The sequence below is a fragment of the Mytilus trossulus genome, chromosome 1, assembly GCF_036588685.1.
Source record: "Mytilus trossulus isolate FHL-02 chromosome 1, PNRI_Mtr1.1.1.hap1, whole genome shotgun sequence".
In the NCBI taxonomy this organism is placed as follows: domain Eukaryota; kingdom Metazoa; phylum Mollusca; class Bivalvia; order Mytilida; family Mytilidae; genus Mytilus; species Mytilus trossulus.
Genome location: NC_086373.1, coordinates 12,828,061 through 12,848,287, shown reverse-complemented (window position 1 = coordinate 12,848,287; position 20,227 = coordinate 12,828,061). Strand labels below are relative to the sequence as shown.

General features: G+C 30.7%; 1 protein-coding gene across 1 annotated transcript in view; it reads right to left on the bottom strand.

Moving 5' to 3' along the window:
* Nucleotides 1-580: 580 nt before the first annotated feature.
* Nucleotides 581-20,227, bottom strand: part of LOC134706739 (QRFP-like peptide receptor) — a 33,991-nt gene continuing 14,344 nt past the window's right edge. The window contains exons 2-4 of the mRNA XM_063565950.1: nt 9,653-9,748; nt 1,774-2,498; nt 581-850 (exon numbers count right to left, since the gene is read on the bottom strand). Of these exons, the coding sequence (XP_063422020.1) occupies nt 725-850; nt 1,774-2,498; nt 9,653-9,748 (947 nt within the window). The 3' untranslated portion in view covers nt 581-724. The remainder of the gene's footprint in view (nt 851-1,773; nt 2,499-9,652; nt 9,749-20,227) is intronic.

Sequence of the window (20,227 nt, the reverse complement as noted above, 5' to 3'; positions counted from 1 at the left end):
ATAGTTCGTTCTTATGTTGTACTGTTATACCACTGTCCCAGGTTAGGGGAGGGTTTGGATCCCAATAACATGTTTAATTCCCGCCACATTATTTATGTCCCAAGTCAGGAGCCTGTAATTTAGTGGTTGTCGTTTGTTTTTGTGTTACATACTTGTTTTTCTTTTTTCTTTTTTATATAAATAAGGCCGTTAGTTTTCTCGTTTGAATTGTTTTACATCGTCTTATTGTGGCCTTTTATAGCTGACTGTGCGGTATGGGCTTTGCTGATTGATGAAGACCGTACGGTGACCTATAGTTGTTAATATCTGTGTCATTTTGGTCTCTTGTGAACAGTTGTCTCATTGGCAATCATACCACATATTCTTTTTTTTTTATATAAGACTTTATTAGTAACTCTTTAAAGACCTATACTTCAGCAGTATAACACACTTTTGTTGTTATAAAAGTATACCGTTAATGGTATGTTTGTTACTTGTGTCACAAGAACATCTCATATTAAAATATTCCTGATCATCTTTATACTGGAACTCAATTGTGTTTTAATAGCATAATGCACCTCATTTTGGTTCTCTTTGGATCCTTTATATGATAATTTATTTCAGCAAATGGACACAAGTAAACTGTTTGTACAATTGGCATAGTGTGTATTTAATTAATTAATGCTTTTTTTTCATGTAATATACATGTATTACGAATGTTTGAACACTGTTAAAAACTAATGGCTCAAACAGCTTTTCCAGGGTCTGACAAAGTCACAACTAATCTTTTCCTTTCATCATTTGTACCATCATTCATTTTTGAAATTCTAAGCGATTGTGTTCTATCAGAAGAGTTGAATGAATTTTTCATCTGCAAATGGAAGATAAAATCAATTTATGTGAACATTCAGGTTTATTATAACTACATTTTTTTTGTTCAAATGTTAACTGTTGGTTTAAAATAGAATTCGCGTAGCTCTATCATGGGTTGTCCGTGTAATGTGTTTTAGGAAGTGGCTTTCTATTCCCTGATTTTATTTAGCAATTGGTATTGTAAGACAACTGATATGCTTAAAAGTCGTAACAACAATATTGTCTTCTCTGCACCAAAAATCATCGATTTTTACTTATAAAAACAACAGGATGTGGGGTAGGGTCTGTTTACCATTGCTAAACACCCAAGCTTATCCTTAGGTCTGTTTTAAAGGAGTTTGTGTTGCTCTAACTTTAGTTTTAAGTGTTACTCTGTGTGCTTTTTAATTTTTCAATGCATATGGTGTTTATATCCGTCTACCACGTATCTTGAAAAAAAATGTCATCTTTTCATAATCTCTGTGATAGTACAATTATTTTACCGATGGTTTATTAATTTGATGATATCTATTGATAAGACTAGAGTCAATTACTAATATGCTATTTTTGATGTCTTATCTATTGATATAACTTATCAACGATTTTTTTATAGTAAAACGATGAATGTCGAATGTGAAGCCTTGTCTGTTTACCCTTCCGGAACGCCTGATGTCACCCCTATCTTTGATGGATTCGTGTTGATCTGTCTTTAGTTTTTAATGTTGTGCTTTGTTATCTGTTGTTTGAATTGTGGTCTTTTTCTTTTTTCCATGGTTTTATCACTTAATTTTCAAATTCTGTGAGAGTTTAAAGTCTTGTTGGTAAATATTCTCTCTCTTTTGATGTTTAAATGATTGATATATATTTTTTATTACCAGTATTAAATTTATAACAGACAGTACAAATATAATATTTCATTAGGAATAATATAAAAAAACGTACCTGTCGTCTATTAGTAATACTTGAAAATTGACATCGGGCTAGCTTTGTCAAAAACTCTAAAAATCCCCTGTGCATAAAACAGTACAATATGGGATTTTGTGCACTATGAGAATGTGCCAATAGCAAGGCAAATGGGTATAACTTGGCTAGAGTATTTCGGTAATCCTCATAGAAATCAGTTCCCATAATGATAATAAAATATGGAAGCCAACACAAAGCAAACAGTACAGAAATTATAATCATCATTCGGGCAAGTTTTCTTCTACTGGCCATTACTTTAACATCATTACTTATAACAGAATTAGCACGATTCAGTGCGTGATTTTGTCTGCAAAGGCTGCAGCCAATCAAAGAATATAGAGCCACAACAATAAATCCAGGAATTATATATACTATAAACAACAAAAAAATATCATAGGCAATTTTATCCGATGTAGATGGCCAATCCTCCTGGCAGGTTTCACTGTGAAATGACGGGATTTCATGAGTTCCATTGAACAGATTGTCTGTGCTATTAAAAATAAATACGTGCTGTTCTACGACTAGTCGCTTATACATAACCATTGGACACATTATTATTATTGCTAATATCCATGTAACTGCTATAGCGACCTTAACGTTGAATTCATTACATATCCTCCGTACTTTCATGGGGTGTCGAATAGCAAAATATCGTTCTGTACCCATACAAACAATGGTAATTACACTCCCTTCTATCGATACCCCTGAAAGAGATAAAAAATATTGGTTCGTTTTACTTTTTTCGTGTATATGTATAAAAAAAGTTTGAATACAGCTATCTTCGTACTTTACGTTTAACCTTTTATATTTTTAATTAGACCGTCACCTAGGAGTCGTTTTGAACAAAACGCGCGTCTGACATACAAAATTCACAAGCCTAGTATCTTTGATGAGTTGTTTTAAAAAATGTCCACACTGTTCAAATGGCCAAAACTTTGCGAAGATTTCACCCAATCACAGCTGATTAAAGTCTTGTTAAGATAGGTTGTAATGATATAAGTTGGCTCGTCAGAATCATTCAATGCTTCTCTTCCTGTTCTTCATTTTTATGCTGTAATCTCGGGACTTAATGTTTGTATAGAAAAAAACAAATTATATTTGAATACTAGTAGGTAGCAACAACCATAGTCCAGATCAAATGTGTGTTAAGTGAGAAATAAGATACTTTGCTTTATTTTTTCCGTCATGTCGTTGTCTGTCTATTTTCGATATATTAGTTTGAATGTACCTTTTGTATCTTTCGTTCCTCTTTGAAGGAGTTCCTCAAGGAACTAAAGGTTTCAGGACTGCAAAAAATTTACGCCTAAGATACCTTCAGAAAATCGCTTGTGCACACCAAGTATATATAATGGTATTTTCATTTGGAATGACTTTATTTTTCTAGAATAAAGATATCAGTGGTGACTTTATTACAATTAATTAACTAAAGGCTCTCACGAGCCTGTGTCGCTCACATTGGTATGAAAATATCAAGCAAAGGATACCATCAATCATTGTAGATGAGGATAGAATTCATAAAAATAAATTCGTTTTGTTGATCTTGAACTGCTGATAATTATTTTTTATAGTGTTTAGTATCTATTTATCTATTTTAGTTTTTGCTTTTAAACACAAAAAGGGTAAACAACTTTTTCATTAAGGATACTCACTTCTATACAGAGTGACAGTCTACTAACAATATTTGTAAATTCTGATTTGCATCCAAGGGCATTAACTCTAACGAGAAGTCGACTGATTATTTAGACCATGTAAACTTGTTTGGCTGATCATTTTTTTTATTTAATTTTCTCTTCATTCATTAAAGTTTTGAAGATAGTAAGCAAAAATAAAATACAAAACGGTAAAATATGTTATTAATTTAATTCTGGTATCTATGATGAGATTATTGAAAGGCAATAGCTCATTTGATAAATTGTCTGACAGTTTTGACGTACATGTATACAGACAATTAGTAGAGCTCAACATTTTGGATATTTTGTTTCTAATATCTTTTTCTATAAAAAAACAGACACTAGCTTTGGCAGTTCACCCCTATCTTCTATTTTAGCCATGTCGGCCATCATGGTTGGCAGACGATGTCGTCGGACACATTTCGTAAAGCAATACCCAAAATGATGATTGTGGCCAAGATTGGTTTATTTTAGCAAGTAGGAGATTTTTGTAAAAGTAAACAGACGGAGACAGAGGACAGACGACGGACGACAGACGACAAACACTAATTGAAGAGAAAAGCTCATTTAGCTCTTAGGACTTATCAAAGTAATTGTTATACATGGTGTTGATTTAGAAAGAAAGAATCAAAAATGGTGTATTGTAAGTTTTTGACATGATATACGTTTTTTTGCTAATGTTATATCGTGTCTAGAGTTACACTCTTCGGTGGCCTTGGAACATGATCATGCATATTTATCTGACCGTTTTATTATAATGAAAATGAACCTTGTTCAGACAATTGTCCGGAAATTCATGAAATCTTTGAAAGGCATTTTCGAATTTTCTATTGTTGCTCTCAATGGTCAGAAACAATATTATGTCAACACTAAAATATCAATACAAAACTTAAAGAAAACAGTACTGGCTTTTCTCCCAAATTGTAATATAGAATATGTTTTACCCTTGAACTTACATAAAGTATTTTTTCTCTCGTCAAACCTAGATATATTATGTCTGGAAAATGTATATTAATGTTATGTTGTAGTATGGCCTCGAACTATTAAAAATAATCACATCTTTAAAGGAAAAAGATTATACTACTTTTCTGAAGATTTTAGTCATAAAACATAATTAAACATAATAATCTATGATGTACTTTCTTGTAGACGAGATCGTTCGATAATTACCTCGAGGAACTTAACATTGTTATACGATAGGTCGTGATTAAACAAAGAAACCAAACATCTTAATGCTTTTAGTACCTTTATTGATGGGATAATTGTACAGTATTGACTTTCGCCAGTCTTTTTATTCATGCTTATAGGAATCATCCAGATCGTAATTATTCGATGGAAGATCATTTAAAAGTCACCGACTAGGTTTTCGCGAATAAAAGCTCTGGTCAATAGTAATATCGTTCACTTGTTGCTAGTGTTTGCAAGAGGCAAACACTGAATTTCTAATACTAATGCATAACCATTATTTATTAACAATAAGCGCATACGATACAGAAGATATATGAGGCTGCTATTTCCTTGAAATATGGAAAAAAAAATCAATTTGGTATAAAATCTCGTATTAAAGAAACAACACAAAACCTATATGGCTTACTTTATGAGATATTTAAACGTAATATTTGCATGATTTATGTAAATTTGCACAATTTCATGTTTTAGTATCTTTTTGTTAAAAACAGAATGTTCTTACAACAAAACATATTGCGTTCGGACTTGTGTACTGTCACTTTGTTTTAAGTTAAATGTGCGATAACTATAGTGAAAGTTTGAAATATTTGGTGAAAGATAGTCAAAAGCAATGATGTTTTTCAACAAATACGTTCCGAAAAAAAAGTTCTTAATTCAGCATCGACGTGCAAGCATTCCGACCGTTATCAGAATTTACGAATCAATTACTTAAGGTGGCACCCTACAGATATAGTATTTTTTTTCCCCCATTGAATTTTTTTTTAAATTTGCATACATATACTATGCAATGGCCTCTATAAAAATTTTAGTTAAAAATAGTATGTCACCAGACTCGTTTCCATGGTAACGGTCGCCAAAGTTGGTATATCACGTGTATGCATAAATACATACAAAAAAAAATCTAACTGCATTTCGTTTTCTTGTCAATTGCTGACACGATCTGATGACGTCATTGTATTTTTCGGGCAGTTTACAATCCTGTAATAAGCAATTCCAGAGTTGCACTTGAATATAATATTATCCTTGCTATCATATTCCTTAAACTATGAGATGATATGATATGAAAGGAGGAAGAAAGCACTTATTAAGTCGCCAATCGGAGTTTTGGAGAATGAATGATTTTGTCTTGTTTTTTCTTTTTCTTCTTCTTCTTATTAATAATATACCCTTTAACAACATGCACCAAAATAATGTTAATTAACAAAGTCATCAACCCTAACAGAACAACTTTCAAGACATTTAAAATGTACCAGTTGGAAAGTTCATCGGATGGTACCAAGACTTTGTTAAAAAATATACCGTATCAACTTCACAAATATTGCACGATGATCTTGAAGTATAAACTCTGAGTACTGACATTATTTATAACCTTAATAACGTATTATAGTATTTTTCTAATTGTCATTTCGAATATAACAGTATTGTTTAGTCTGTATTTGGCGATATCCATTTGACGAGGCTCTGTACTAATACATCCCGTCGTTGTGATATTGTGCAATGGTATATTTGTGTATTCTTGTTTTTCATTTACACCTATGTGCTTTGTTCATATGTTTTAAATGTTTCTTTGTTACATTTGTCTTTGCTTTTATGGTGAATAAAATGAAATCACAATGTTGACTATTGTTACCCTATTTTGCCATTATTACCTATTTATGTACACATCGTTTCAATATAATGGAATTTGATACGGCTGTCGTACAAGTGAGAGGTTAAGCTTGCTATAAAACCAGCTTTAACACATAATTTTGTACATCCGAAAATGCATGTACAAAGTCAGGAATTGGACAATTGGGGTTCGTGTTGTTTATTCTTTAGTTTTCTATGTTGTGTCATGTGAACTATTGTTTTTCTAATTGTCTTTTTCATTTTTAGCCATGGCGCTGTCAGTTTGTTTTAGATTTACGAGTTTGACTGTCCCTTTGGTATCTGTCGTCCCTCTTTTGCTATCTAATCATTTGATGTGTTTGAGCATTTGATTTTGCCATTTAAAAAGGGACTTTTCGTTTTGAATCTACCTCTTTTATCGTGACTCTCACCAATGCAATTCAACGTTACAACCAATAGCTAAACTCCAAGTATGTTGGAACCAATTATTTGATGTAACTTGAATTAAAAAAAGTGAAAAACTGTCAATAATATCATCAAATTTGCACACCAAAAATGTCAAATTTATTGTAAAAAGTTTTGAACTGACGATGACCCTCTAATCGCTGATTTGTTTTTTAACACACAACTCACAGTTTTTGACTTGCTTTATTTAAGATGAAACGTTACAATCCCCATTAGATATGTAGATACTGATATGATTAGTTCTTTTTGAATTATACAGATTTTCTTTAATATATCAATGAATGTTATACATCTCTTAATAAAAATATTCATCAAAGATACCAGGCTTTGATTTAATATGACAGACGTGCTTTTCATCTACACAAGGCTCATAAGTGGCACTCGAATGAAAACAGTTGTAAAATCAAATCATTTTAGAAGTTGAAGACCATCTAAAAAAACTAATATAAAAAATTGACTCATTTCCACCAGGAAATCTTAGAAACAAAACTATAAGGTAAATTTAAGAGTGCAGATGCTGTGAAGGGAGCTAATGATGTTGATGAAAGACAACTGGAGTTGTATATACGTACACATCTAGGTACGTTTTCTAACATTCCACAACAAAACTGTCTAAAGACAATGATCGCTTATGAAAATTGTTTACTATAGAAGATCCCTATCTTGAATTTTGTGGAATCATTATGCGAACTTTGCATGGTCTTGAATAAAACTGTTCGAGTCACACATAACATAAGCCATGTACCCCTTGAAACTTGCAGTGACAAATTGGATTAAACTCTCATATTTGAAACCTAGGAACATATACAAAAAACATATTCAAAAAAGGAAATGCACATCTTCAATCCATTTTTAAGCGCTTAATTCAAGTTAATAATAAAAATAATCAAATTAAAAAAACCAAAAAAAAAAAAACCCCAGCTAAATACAATTCAAAACGGAAAATCCTTTATTAAATTGCAAAGTCAACTGTCCAATACACCAAATGAATGGCAAACAACTGGGATATTCCTGAATTGGAACAGAGATTTCCTTTTTTTTTTAGAAAATGGTGGATTAAACCTGGTTTAATGGCTAACTAAACGTCTCACATGTATAACAGTAGCATGTTATTCCATTATATTGACAACAATGTGTGAACAAAAAGAACTGACATGATAGGTAAAAGTGTAAAAACATGGAGTAAAGCAGTTTCACTGAGATATAATCTGAATCATCATACAAAGAAATAAATAATTCGACAAAAAAAAACCAAATTGGCATATAAACGCTATAGTTACATAATCAAGAAGAAAAAAGAAAAGAATACAAAAATGACAATAACACAATAAGACAATGGCGGGATGTATAAATACGGAGCCACGCTTAAAGTTCATTTAAGGATGTCTGCTGGTCATGTTTTGGAATTCTTGTCATATTTTCGATTTTCTCAAGTTTTATCCATCCAAATGTATTAAATTTTTTTTTACACGACACCTCACTTTTGTCTTCATAAATCTGTTCAATAGATCATTTAAGATTTAGTGATCCGGCGGCATGAAATCCTTGTTATTTTTTCTTGGTTTAAAGGGTAAAAAACAATTCCAATGTTAACAAATAGTAAAGTCTGAAGAAAACACTTTTCCCGCCATTTTCTAAATGTCTCGTATTTTGAAAACTACACACGAGACTAATGATTTTATTACTTTATTTTGTTTAAATATCAAAGTTGTTTTCATTTTAAGCAACCACATGAAATCCTTGTTATTTTAAATTAGAGCAGCAGACATCCTTAAGAAGACAAACAACCTCATTACATAGATTTATTATAGAGTCTAATGCTGACATCACCGCTAGTGTCAACTTCAACTAAAACTAAGACGTAGGAAAGATGGGCATATGGGCGTAGTAGGGCGTTAATTGCCAAACATCAAATATCTTAAGATCAGAAAGCACGGAAAAACATGGTTTTTAGTGCAGTTCATTAGCGACAAATAGTATTTTTTTCCACAAAAATACGATTTTTGATTAATAATATAAGACTTTCTGACATTTGATTACCAGATTATGGTAATGTTCACACTTCTTATACCATATTGGTTTAATTTATACTGTTTTGTCATTATTTTTAAATTAATAATTGCAATCGATAGGATTTTTGATGTTAAGACGATTGATTATAATATAATTTTTGTAGAAAGTCGTGTAATTTCAGCAATTACTGTCAAAAAGTTCAATGATGTAATCGTAATGACTGCAACATGTGGCTGACAAGCTTCAAGTGTTTTAATACTTAGTTGTGGTATGTGATATACATAGTGCACTTGCTTTAAATTCACTTTTAGAATAGTCGGATTTAAAATACAATTTCAACATCAGTGGCAATAAAAGCCTGTTTGTCAGATCAATTACAGTCGCGGAATAAAACAATAACAGATTAAAGGAATTATTATTGCATTAGTATGTTATTGATGTTTTATTCTATGATAGCAATTTATGCCTTCCTATGTCGTCACGTTAAAGCATAGCTGGTGCGATGTTTAAGTTCACTCGACTTATTAAATGATCGCTGACAGATTAAAAAGCCACTAATATAAGACCTGTAATTCATATCACATCTAACTTTTGGAATGTTATAGAGTCCTTGTCAATTAGTTGAACACTTAACTGTATTTGTTGAAAATAATTCCATTATTTCATATGTTTTGAATTTAAATTAAAATTAAATTAAACCGAATAGTTGCACTTATTGACATTTGAAACTTACTACTGAATACGACTTTGGAGAAGTAATGCTCGCATAGGCACCCGGCGTCCTTTCGTTCAGGGATCTCGCTATTCCGGTATTTCCAACCATTTCATTACACCTACTGAACATCGATTTACTAACTCTAAAGTTTGCATAACGGATGTTGTTTTATTCGAAATAACAAGTATTCAATTATTACCTTGCATAAAATCTAACGTACGGCACATGAAATCTCCGTATATCCACACTGGGTATATCATTACTGTAACTGTCATTGGTATACAAACTATGGTCACTGAAATAAAGAAACAATTTAAAATTATTATTAAAGTTGGTATACAGGGAAATTTCAACCACATCAATTATAAGTATATTTGAATTCATGTAAATCTCAATTGAAATTCACATAAATTTCAGCCCAATCGAGCTTATACGTGAAACTCACAAGAAATCAGTTCGTGTGAGCTTCATTTGAACATGTGAAATACGCTTGAATTTAAATGAAAATAAAATAAAATAAAAATAAAGTAACCCAAAAAAGTCGTAAAAAAAACCAAAATAATGTAGAAAGTTCACGTAAATTTCATGTTAATAAATTTCACATGAAATTCATATGATTCTCAATTCATGTGAAATTCACGTGATTTTCATGTATAAGCTCGTGTAAGGTGAATTCCACAAGAATTTCATGAAGATCAATGTGAGATTCATGATGTGAGCATATTTTGACTGTATAGGGTTAATATAGAGATAAAATCAACATCTAGTGCATTCAAATTGCTAACAAGTGTGTTATTGCAGTAAACCAATAACAATACTTCCTCAATTTGAATTCCCCCTTATCATTCAATTAGATTTATTTATAGATATTTATAACACATACAATATTCTTTCCTGACATATCTAGATAAAAAGGATAAAAAGAAATCAAATGTTATGAATAAATTATCAAGTATTTGTGGTTTATTGATTTTGTCTGATTAGTTTGGGGATCTGTTATGTAGATGTCAAATTGTGCTGATTGGTTATCTCTTTAGACACAAACTTGACTGGACATTGACCGTTTTTCTATTTTTTGGATGTTAATTATTTCAATGCATAATTAAACTTGAGACAGACAACAACAGTTAATGAAAAGGCAGAAAGGTTAACAAAAATATATACAACAAACTAATTACTGAGTCATGATTATATCGAAAAAGTCATAATGTCAGATAAATAAAACAAAAAAAGCCCGTTAAGAGTTAAGGATAGGTTCCGTTGCTTGTCTTACAGTGCGATGTAAGACCACAAACGGTTCATGGTATGTCCACCGCCTCAGGTGTAATACCACGAAATGATAGCACGACCAAATCCAATTGCATACAGAAAGGGTCAAAAATAATCCCTTTTTTAACATTTGTGGGAAATTAATTCTTCATTTTTTTGCAGTAAAACATTTCTGAGTCATTAACAGATATCTTAGGTGTTGTAAAGCAACATTTCATTTATATGGTGATTCTATGGAAAATTTTGCCAACTTAAGTTTATATTACATGGTTACTCAACCTTGAACACAGGATAAAAAAAGGGGTAAATAGTTGATTGGTTAACTTCCATTGATGTTTATTTTCTTATATGCAATGAAATGTTATGAGAAATTTGAAATAAAGATAAATTCTGCACAATTTTTTAAAAAGTACAAATTTAACAAAGACTAATTGGGGAATTCAATGGTGGTATTTCACCTTCAGATTCATAAACAAATTACAACTTGTGGTTGGAGAGAATAGAAACACCAAAATTACAAAACTTTATATTTTGTATTAAAATATATATTCATGCCCATAAACACTCAGTCTGGCTTATCATTGAGAGAAAGTTTGATTACACATTCATCTTTGAGCCATTGTTGGTTGACCTTCATATAATATAAGGTTATTTGCGCTCTTAAATAGTTGGCAGTTTTAATAAGTTACTTATAGCGAACTATTTCTCTGTTTGATACAATAGCAAACGTATTGTTTTGTAATAATCGTGGCAAAATGATGTGTAAACACAACTACGCTTATTACAAAACAATACGGTTTCCTACTTAAAATCACGTAATCCATAATTTCATATTAAGCAGAGATATGTATTAACTTGTCTTTCAATAACATGAACGGTACCCAATTTCCTGCACTAGATGCGCACTTCGACAATAAATGTCTCTTCATCGGAGCTCGTGGCCAAACTATTTAAAATTCCAAAGCTTATTAAAAGTAAACTCATCATAGATACCAGGACTAAATTTTGCATATACTCCAGACGCGCGTTTCGTCTACAAAAGACTAATCAGTGATGAAATGTTATAAAACCAAAAAGAACAAAATAGTACAGCCAAAGTCGGGCAATGAATCAGAACTTTGCATGAGGGAGATACATTCCTTAATTTTAAATATTTCGAAACTATCTACAAGATACTATAGATGTGAATACATGATTTATTCCGTAAAAGATCAGTTTAATCGTTTTTTTGCAGAATATCAGGGATTAGCTGTGCAATATTGTTTTTTTTAATGATATAACATTGAATTATATAACTAGACATTGTAATTTTTTTAAAATTAAGTAATGAATCAAATCAAGTAATCGTGAATTACGACTCCAATAAAATTAGATAAGGAAGCAATTATTTCTTAAATAAATGATACAAGGTAAAGGTTCCCATAAATAATAAGTATCAAGCCACACGCGGAGCAGGATCTGCTTACCCTTCCGGATCACCTGAGATCACTCCTAGTTTTTGGTGGGGTTTGTGTTGTTTATTCTTTAGTGTTCTATGTTGTGTCATGTATATTATAGTTTGTCTGTCTGTTTGTTCATTTCATTTTAGCCATGGCATTGTCAGTTTGTTTTAGATTTATGAGTTTGACTGTCCCTTTGGTAACTTTCGTCCCTCTCCTTAACTGTCTTAATGTTCAAGTGTCAATAGAATATTTTTTCTCATGAAAAACATTGATTTAAGGCAAAGACGCAAATTTTATTGACAATTTTATTGAACTGAAAAATCTTTTTATTCCAACCAACTTTTAAAAAATTGATAAATGAACCAAAAGTTTGAAATAGAAGCTTGTCTGATCGAAATTTAAAAATACACTTTTCTGACCTTTGAACTTGTGTGCCAATTGTGTCATCAGTTTCCACAAAAAGAAGTGCGACCCTTTGTTTGCTATTCATTACATGGTAATTGTTTACTTTACGACTAGGTCAGATTTTGGATAGTTTTTCAGTTTTTGTCCCATATTAATATGATTATTTCGAGTTTAAACATTTGTATTATCACTTTTGTTGACTAGTGAATGTCTATTGTGTTTGACATCAAAATTCCTCATGCAAAGGCATTATCCAAAATCAACAAAAACAACACAACGCTAATTATACGGTATGGGTTTTGCTAATTGTTGAAGGCTGTGCGGTGACCTGTAATTATTCATGTCTATGTCCTCTAGTCATTACGGATTGTTGTATCATTGGCAATCATTCCACATGACCTGTTTTATAGATTGACATACAATTCAATTCCTCGTAATGTCAGTTGTATGACAAGAAGGTACAGTACATTAGGGAATACTATCGCAATCTACATTTTAAATGTTTTACGTGAAAAAAATACAATAGTAATGTTTTACGTGAAAAATGTACAATAGTTATGTTTTACATTGTACTGTAGTGATGACTACACTATAAGTATAATCACCAAACATAATTTCTTTTTTCTTTTCGGTTGTTATAATAGTAAATACGTTGTATTGGCCGTTAAGAAATATAATCAAAAGAATGAATACGGCATTGAATGTTCCGATGATTTTCTTTATTCATGCAGAAAAGTTATTATCCTAAATGATATTGTTTCTGTTTTCTATATCATTGGTAAGAACAACAAGGTAGGCAGTAATAGATTTCTACAAAAACAGTATATCTGAGTTGCGTATTATCTTCTTTCTACAAATGATTATATAGATTATTATGTGTTTTCCGATTCAAAACCAACAATATAATCACAATGTATACAACAATTGCAGCTTATACTGGATTGAACAAAAAACGCTTTCAAATTTGATTAAGGCGATTAAATTCTAATTATCTTTGTTGAAAAAAAATTTGAGCCATAACGATGTAGTAATAATGACCTTTTCAGTACCTTTATATAAAATATGTGCATAATAGTTTATAGTTATATTGACAAAAAGTACAGCGCAATTAATCCATTACATCTGACAAGAGAAATCAGGAAGCGTACACCACAAAACAAAATCACATAATCGAAGCTGCCAATAACAGAGATGAGAAGTAACTCAACAGACAGTAACCAAGTATCACGGTCTTAACTAAATCGATATATATGTATCAACATATTTTAATGATTTTCAAAAAATTGTTTACATAATGCTTTACAAAAATACATAATACAAAAAAATGGCCAACTAGTTTTTTTCAGGCTGGAGGTTGTGCAAAACTCAGATTTTGTACAGATTAGGAAAAAAATAATCTTGGTAATAAAGCTTAACGATATAATTTAAATACACCCATAAGAATAAAGTTATCATAATGTTTTTTTTAAATGAAAATAAAATTGGGATCACGGCACACGTTTCGTCCACGAGGTTATCACCAGCCCAGAAGTCAACGCTTCGGTGTTGGCATAAATATCAATATTGTGGTCATTTTTATATAAATTTCCGATTAACAAAACTTTGAATTTTTCAAAAAACTAAGCATTCTCTTATCCCATGCATTGGATACCTTAGCCCTATATGGCACAATTTTTTATGGAATTTTGGATCATCAATGCTCTTCAACTTTGTACTTGTTTGGCTTCATAAATATTTTGATATGAGCGTCACTGATGAGTCTTATGTAGAGGAAGCGCGCGTCTAGCGTACTAAGTTATAATCATTGTATCTTTGATAACTATTTCTTTTATTGCAAAGCGATTAACTTCATAACATATTTATTTAAAAAGGTAGATAATCTGAGTAACATCCACTCATATGGCAAAATTGAAAAATATCTTGATAATTAAAAACCTGTATTTATAAAAAAAAAGAAAAGAAACATGATAGTAAAGGCACCCGCTTGGTTGTGGGGGATGTATATTGACCCAGCAACATATGGAGAAGAACCTTCTTATTGGAAAGATTGTGTATTTGTTCTTTCCATTAATATTTCGCCGAATGATTTTAGCAAAATTTTCAGCGAAAATATCGCAAGTTTCTATTATGAACTTGTTGAAATTTTAAATGGAAGGTTCTAATCGATACAATTTCACCGAAAAATCAATGAGTTATTCAATGTTATATATTTCTACTGACAAACTTATGCAAAATTTCTTATCCTTTTATATGTTTTGCATCAAAGAACACAATGAACTTCTATCTAAAAAAAACAATACACTATTTGCCTTCTTTGTAATAAAATTTCAGATTTTGATCAGAAATTTCGTCTAAACTACTTTTTGAATAAGATACTAAAAAATATTATTATATCATTCAAATAGCATTTTTGTCCTCATTAACTTTTTGTAACTTATTTACTAGTTGAGAAATACGTCATGATATCATAAAACTATAATCTCAAAGTTAACATACGAAGATGTATTTCTTTACATTACACATAAAGATTAACACATGTTTTATTTTACAGTAACTCAACTGAATAACAATTCCAGGGAAATTAGTTTTACTTTTAATTTGCGGTACTGACATAGTTTTCCTGTATATAATATGAAGGGCTTGTGTTTTAAGGGGAAATTAAAAAAAATACACCATATAATTGATATTCATGTCAACACCGAAGTGCTGACTTCTGGGCTCGCGATACCCTCGGGGACGAAACGTCAATCAGCAGTGGCATCGACCCAGTGGTGTAAAAGTTATCAAAGGTACCAGAATTATAATTTTATACGGCAGACGCACGTTTTCTTCTACATAATACTCAAAAACTGTTATACAGCTAAACAAGTACAAAGTTGAGGAGCATTGGTGACCCAAATTCCAATGAGTTGAGGCAAATACGACTAAGGAAATTTTTTCTATATGGCTTTGACATTCATTATGTCATCAGTAACAACATATATTTAAATTGAAAGACATGACGGTTCACAAATTATTGCATTAAAAGTGCTTAAAGTGCCAATTTTACATATCTCATGGGCCATTTCTCCTGAGCGAAAAGAGGTAAAATCTCCGATATCAAATTTGACCCTATCTTATCACCACTCACCAGTAACAATATAAATGCATCGGTTGAACAATTCATAGCAATTCACATTGCACGGTCTGAAACTGTTTGTTTGTAATTTACACCTTCCACCAAACATCAATATTTTGATAAAGACGAATTGTAAATTCCGCAATTTTAAAAACCTTTTAAAAAACTTAGATGAAATGTCTTACAACTGAATTACATCCGCTCTCAAAATTATCATATTTCATTAAAAATCTAGACGGATTGTTTTATTTTCAGATAAAAGAAGATACCCGATCTACCACAACTGTATAAACGTAATAATTCATTCTTAGAAGTTATTGTAATGAATTAATTCTATAGCTAGCAGAAAAAATCATAGAAATATATGGACATCCATCCTCTATCTAAATCACGTTAATTAAAATAAATCAATCAATTAATGAAGAATAAGGCATTATATTTTGTTTACTTCTCATCATCGCTGTGGTTCAAAAGTTCAAACTGGGCCTTGGATGGACATGAATAATCAACAGTGAATGTTAAATTGACATGTTTTGACAGTTAATTATAAGCTAAATTTCTGAATAATGCCGCATCTCTACGATAAAAGTGAACACTTATGGAATAAAAAAGTTATCATTATTTAGCTTAATATTTAGACAATCATAAAAAAGGCTGCTGCGTATGTTTTTCTATTAGAAATAGTCAATCGGTAGTGAACCTGTGGCGCAATAATTGATGAATTGTTTTCATTTCAGTAATCTCCGTGTTTCCCAGATTTGTATAAAAGATGACCACCGTTAATAATTAATACGATAGGGAATGAATCTGATGTCATCAATGATTCTATTATTCAAGTGTATTCAAATAATGCCAAACCATTGTAAATATGGATAATACTGGGTAAATAAATAAAAATATGAAAGGTAATTAATCAAAAAAATATACAATTAAAGAGATGTTGACCTTTATGAAAAGCAGAACAGGGCTGATATGCATACAACCACTGAAGTTAAGAAGTCCAACCGTGGTACTAATTTAGCGTAGGACATGTAAAAAATTCCGTTCGTTCAAAACAAATCTTAACTTAAGTAGTTTTATGCATATCAACCCTGGACTAGAATAAAACAGATATAGTGATAAAATAAGATAAACAAAATTAAATAAGAGTTTATTTAAGAAATAAGGTAATCGTGTTGATGTGAAACATTTTAACATGATTTTCAAGAAAAATAAATTAGGAAACCCAAATAAGGACCAATCTATCGAAATCTTAGTTCATTAATGATTCAAGGATGTTTATATAGTATTTTAAATAATTGGCACATTAACAGTTGCTAATGGTAAATTAATGCACATATTATCTTAATGAAGTCTAATTACAAGGAACAACATCTATGTTATCATAAATCTCAATTCAAATTCAGTTTCCCCCTCTAAACATAGTGTCATTCTTTCATCATACTGATCATTTAATTGTTGTTAATCCTGATTTCAATTTGCCTTTATGAAGATATTGCGTTTTACACCTTTGCAGTTCGTTCTTTGACTCCCTTTTCAAAACAGTATTGAAAACTAATGGTACAAACATCGTAAGAGTGAATTTAAAGAATAAGTTTTCAATAGCTAAACAGGCATAAACATTTCATTCACATAGACGTATTAGAGTAAAATGTACAAGAAATGGTATATATATTTTATATGTAATAGGTTGTGAGACTTTAATAAAAAAAATTGTCTTTGTAAAAGTATGACATGTACACATGCATCGCGTAGTACACAAACAACCCATAACACTTTTTATTTTACATATTTTGTTTCAAAGAACACCCTGTACAAAATTGAAGTAATGTGTTTCTAGAAAACAATACATTGCTTGACTTCTTTGTGATTAAAATTCTGATTTGATGAGAAATTTCTTCTAAATTACTTTTTGAAAGAAATACTAAAAACTACTATTAAATCTGTCAAATAACTGTTTTGTACCATCATTAAACATTTGTAAGTTATATATTTAGAAATACGCAATATAGTAATCAAGATATGATTTCAAAACAAACACTTAAAGCTATATTTCTGTAATTTTACATAACGATTAAGACACATTTTTCAAAATAACTCAATTGAATAAGAATTCCATGAAATTTGTTCCCAAGTATCATTTAAGGGTTTTGACATTGTTGTTGTTGTAAAACTGGTCAATGGTTTTTTGCTTTTAATAAAAATGTCTGAAAAATATCCTTTTATTACACGATGTTTCATTTTTTGACTTTCATACAAGTAAGAGGTTTAGCGAGCTATCAAGCCAGGTTCAAACTTAACATTTAGTTAGTAACATTGTTCGTAAGAACAATTTAGATCCGGATATTTCACAGGACTCTTTATAAAGTATCATAATAAGTTCCTTTGAAACTAGACAAAAAAAGGTGTTTGGTCAACACTTGTCTATGTTGGTTCTTAACCAACCCATCTAAACAGCCGCTTTTGTACTGGCAATTTAACATGAATGAGACAAACATTTATTGTACACAGCCATCCATATTTTGTACATAATAAGAAATGAACACAAATAAGCACAAGTGAAACAATCTACACAACTACTGTAATGTTCGTGGGAACCAGTTTTCGTGGATTGAGGGAAACTATCATGATCGTTGATATTTGATTTCGTGGTTTTGATGAAGACTGCATAAGAGCTTATATAAAATTTGTCATTCGTTGAACTTTTAACTTTGTGTTTCACCTAAACCCACGAAATCCACAAAAATTGGTATTTAACGAATAATAATGAATTTTCAGTATTTTTTTTTGTTTTGGGTGTAATATCTGATATACTACTGTTGATCTGTCCCTCCTTTTATCTTGAAAACGGTTTATGTTTTTCCAACTTTATTTAATTTGAGCTTTGGAACCTGTTTATTAACACTAAAATTTCTGAAATCGATAAACTACCGTAAAGACCCATGACATCCTTTGGCAGGATGTATTGATGTGTTGATTGTCAGCAAAATAGTTCTTAAATATCAATTTATAGCAAATGTGTATCAAATATTATCCACATTTTCTTTGTAAAATTTCATTTAGGTTATAACAATATCTACAATACTGTACAATATTCACTGCACAGTATAAAAGAGATTATTGAAAGCAATCATATACTGGGAAAAGGGAAATTAAAACTTAAAGAAAACAAACACGATCAATAATTTTAATTCTAAAGTTTTATTTTCCCTTGACAACAAAGCAAGGAATTGCCTTAAATATTCTGTTTTGATCTTTTTGAAAATCTTGTTTCATTGTTCGTGATTGTATATTTGTCTTTCTCTGTGATTTGAAAAGAAATAGATTTTTATTTGTGTTTGTCTTAAAATATTCATTGCGAGAAAACACATGCAATTATTTTAAATAAGGTCGTCTGTTACAATCTTTGATAAAAGGTAAACAGTTTTTGGTAAATTTTTAATCAATACAACTTTAAATAAACTTATAAAACCTGATCCTTATTATTCAGAAGCTTTTGGAATATATAAGGGATTTCGTTAAAATTTGGTTGGTTTTAAGTATAAAAAATGCTAAACATGTATTTAACCTATTTCATACTCCAAAAGTCAGGAGAAATGTAATGTAAAATCATATGTGAAGATTTAGTTGGTTAACGAAAATCTGATAATGGAAGTCAATTCGTCACTTTCTGAACGTTTTGAACTGTGAATGTCAAAAACTAAAATATGTCTAATGAAGAAAATCACAGTAATCTTCGATTCAACGTTTTTGAAACGAAACAAAAAATAATGAAAAATGGCAGATTTTGAATTTTAACACTGTGCTTGATGCTGAGCAGCAAAACAATTTATCTAAACCAATCAGAGTTGAAATCGATTTAAATACAGCACAGCTATATTTTGTTTGCCACCTATGGATGCTAACTGAATAACTGGAATATAGATATACACTATGAAAATAATGATATTTAGCAAATATGCAAACGAAAAATTTCACAATCACGAATCCTACACAACATGATTCTTCAATTAACATATGTAAATCAGTTTAACTAAAGGGCACGCTCATAAAAGAGAGAACCTAAAAGAAAGACTACGAAAATGTTTAAACTACAATAGTTTGTTAGGAACGCATGTCCGAGTGGTAATTGAGAAAAAATATTTTATATATATACCAATCGGTGAATTAATATCCTTGTTTTATTTCTAAAAATCGGTCATTATAAGGTAAGGAGTCAAACTGAGTTCGAGTAGCCAATGGGAATAACAATCATGAACATGTGTTTGTTGTAGACTATGAAATAACCCCCGAGAATACAAGAAAGAATCTTACGATAAATCATTAATGATGGTCACAGCTGTCATACAATCAAAGTTTCATTACAAATTGACTACAATATATAGTATTCTGATATATGATGTTATATTTGTTATTCTCGTGGTGTTTTGTCTGTTGCTTGGTCCGTTTCGGTGTTGTGTCGTTGTTCTCCTCTTATATTTAATGCGTTTCCCTAAGTTTTAGTTTGTTACCCCGATTTTGTTTTTTGTCCATGGATTTA